Source organism: Fulmarus glacialis, unplaced genomic scaffold (genome assembly GCF_000690835.1).
Source record: "Fulmarus glacialis isolate BGI_N327 unplaced genomic scaffold, ASM69083v1 scaffold28487, whole genome shotgun sequence".
Lineage (NCBI taxonomy): Eukaryota > Metazoa > Chordata > Aves > Procellariiformes > Procellariidae > Fulmarus > Fulmarus glacialis.
In genome coordinates, this window is record NW_009225573.1 from 25,699 (window position 1) to 27,965 (window position 2,267).

Below are 2,267 nucleotides of genomic sequence, written 5' to 3' on the forward strand. Positions count from 1 at the left end.
CCATGTCCCTGTGCCCGCAGCGAGGCTTATCCCAGCTGCACCGTCACCAACGTCCAGTTCTGCTTCGACGTGCGCAAGCTGATGAAGCTGGATGTGGAGAGGTGAGTGCCCGCAGGTCCCCATTGCCTCTGCGGGTGGGTGTACCACTCCTGCCCAGCATGTCGAGGGACCCAGTCTGTCTGTCTGTCTGCTACTCCCCGAATGACCATCATCCCTATCGGCTTCCCGGCAGGCGCAAGGCAATGAAGGGGCGGCTTTACTTCACCACCAAGGCGCAGAAAGAGGGGAAGATCATGATCAAAACCCACCCCTGTGCCCGCATCTTCTGCTGCCACTTCTGTGGCTTTGAGCAGGTAGGTGGGTGCGGGCAGGGCTGCAGGCAGCACATCCCCACTGTGGGCAGAGCAGAGCATGGCAGCTCGCCCGTGCCGCAGCCCAGCGAGCACGGCAGAGTCCTGGCTGCTCCCGCAGGTGGACGCTGAGCAGTACTATGGGGAGCTGGAGGAGAAGCTTACAGATGAGTTCAATGCTGAGCGCAACCGCATCACGCTCAAGCGGCTCGACATGGCCTTTATCACCTTCCAGGACGAGCGGATGACAGCTGTGTGAGTGCCCCTCAGACATGCCAGCACAGGCACGTCCCCCAGCCTGGTGGCCATTGCCACTGAGGCACCTTGCCGGCTCCTCTGGCCAGAGCCAGGCAATGGGTCTGTCTCTGCTGTGCCGCTGCCACCTGCAGAGATGGCGGCTCTGTTGGGGCTGTGGGAAGGGTCTCATGAGAAGTGGGGGGGGTGTCCTGAGCCCTCAGTCTGGACCTGACCCCTGGCTCCCTCCTCCTGCAGGATTTTGAAGGACTACAGCCACATCCGCTGCCGCAAGCACCCCCAGCAGTCCTCTGTCACTACCGTGGTCAAGTCACACCACTGGGGCGTTCACTATGCCCCTGCACCCAGCGATATCATCTGGTGAACCCCTGTGGCGGGAGAGGGAGGGAGGGCGAGCAGCTGGGGGGAACCCATACCTATAGCTATAGAGAGCCCATACCCATAGCTATAGGGAGCCCATACAGCTGTAGGGAACCTGTGCCCATACCTGTAGGGTGCCTACTCAGGATGACAGGGGCTGACAATCCATCCTGTGGTCATAGCGGAAGTCACCAGGGGTGATCACCCCGTGGGTGGCAGGGCTTGGCCAGGTGAGGTTTGGGGTGGTTGTGAGGCTCTGATTTCTGCAGCCTGACTCCAAAGCCTCCTGGTGCACAGACCCCCCCCACTGCAGTCATACTCTGGTCCTGGGGCTCTGCAGGTGTCAGTGCAGCAGCATGAGGAGGGGGGAGAGGTTGAACTTGGAGCAGAGGCTGCCAGGATGGTCGGTGTGGGCAGCGGGAGGCAGAGCTTCGGGGAGCCACACTAGGAGACCCAGGACATGTGGCTGTTCCTCTGCACCATGTCTGAGTTGTGCTTTCCTCTCACAGGGAGAATTTATCGGTCCGTGGCACATCTTGGTGGGTCAGATTCATCCTCCTTAATATCTGCCTCTTCATCCTCCTCTTCTTCCTCACCACGCCAGCCATCATCGTCAACACCATGGACATGTTCAATGTCACACAGCCTGTGGAGAGCCTCAAGGTAGTCCCTCGGGCCCCATGCCAGCTTTCCCAAAGGGTCTCCATTTCCAGGCTTGTCTGTGACAGGGGGAGGGCACTGACTCTATGCTGGCCCAAGAAGACGAGCTGTCACTGGGATGAGCGTTGATGAGAGGCAAGGAGTCATGCCCCTGCTTGCCATCCATCCCTTTCTTGCTGTATTTCCAGTGGCAGAGCCCTGGGGCACCTGTGCAAACCTGAGCTTTGGTGCTGGTGTCCATGAGCGAGGGTGGGTTGGTGTCCATGCAAGAGGAGAGGGATGGGAAGAGCTCCAGGAGATGTTAGGAGCTGCCAGCAGCACATCTCCTTCCTGCTCATTGACCTGTGAACTGTTGGGTGGGTACTGGGGCTCAGAGCATGCCCGTGGTACCTTTGGCTGGCCTCAAGATCTTACTTCCTGAAACAAACGCCCCTGCTCAGGGAGGGGATGCCCCAGCCTGCCCATTGCATGCACCATCCTGTGCCAGGAGGCCCAGGGAGCTGCCTCCAGCATGGCTGAGCTCCAGCGGGCTCCTGAGGGGGTGTCTGGCATCTCTCCTCTTGCAGAACCCCATCATCACCCAGTTCTTCCCCACGCTGCTCCTCTGGGCCTTCTCCGTCTTCCTGCACTTCCTCGTCTACT

The 2,267-nt window shown here is 59.9% G+C and overlaps 1 protein-coding gene across 1 annotated transcript in view; it reads left to right on the plus strand.

Moving 5' to 3' along the window:
• Nucleotides 1-2,267, plus strand: part of TMEM63C (transmembrane protein 63C) — a gene marked incomplete at its 3' end in the record, with an annotated part of 11,955 nt that overhangs the window by 6,551 nt on the left and 3,137 nt on the right. The window contains exons 9-14 of the mRNA XM_009582533.1: nucleotides 21-101; nucleotides 233-353; nucleotides 472-605; nucleotides 843-965; nucleotides 1,475-1,628; nucleotides 2,192-2,267. The exon at nucleotides 2,192-2,267 is cut by the window's right edge and continues 12 nt beyond it. Of these exons, the coding sequence (XP_009580828.1) occupies nucleotides 21-101; nucleotides 233-353; nucleotides 472-605; nucleotides 843-965; nucleotides 1,475-1,628; nucleotides 2,192-2,267 (689 nt within the window). The remainder of the gene's footprint in view (nucleotides 1-20; nucleotides 102-232; nucleotides 354-471; nucleotides 606-842; nucleotides 966-1,474; nucleotides 1,629-2,191) is intronic.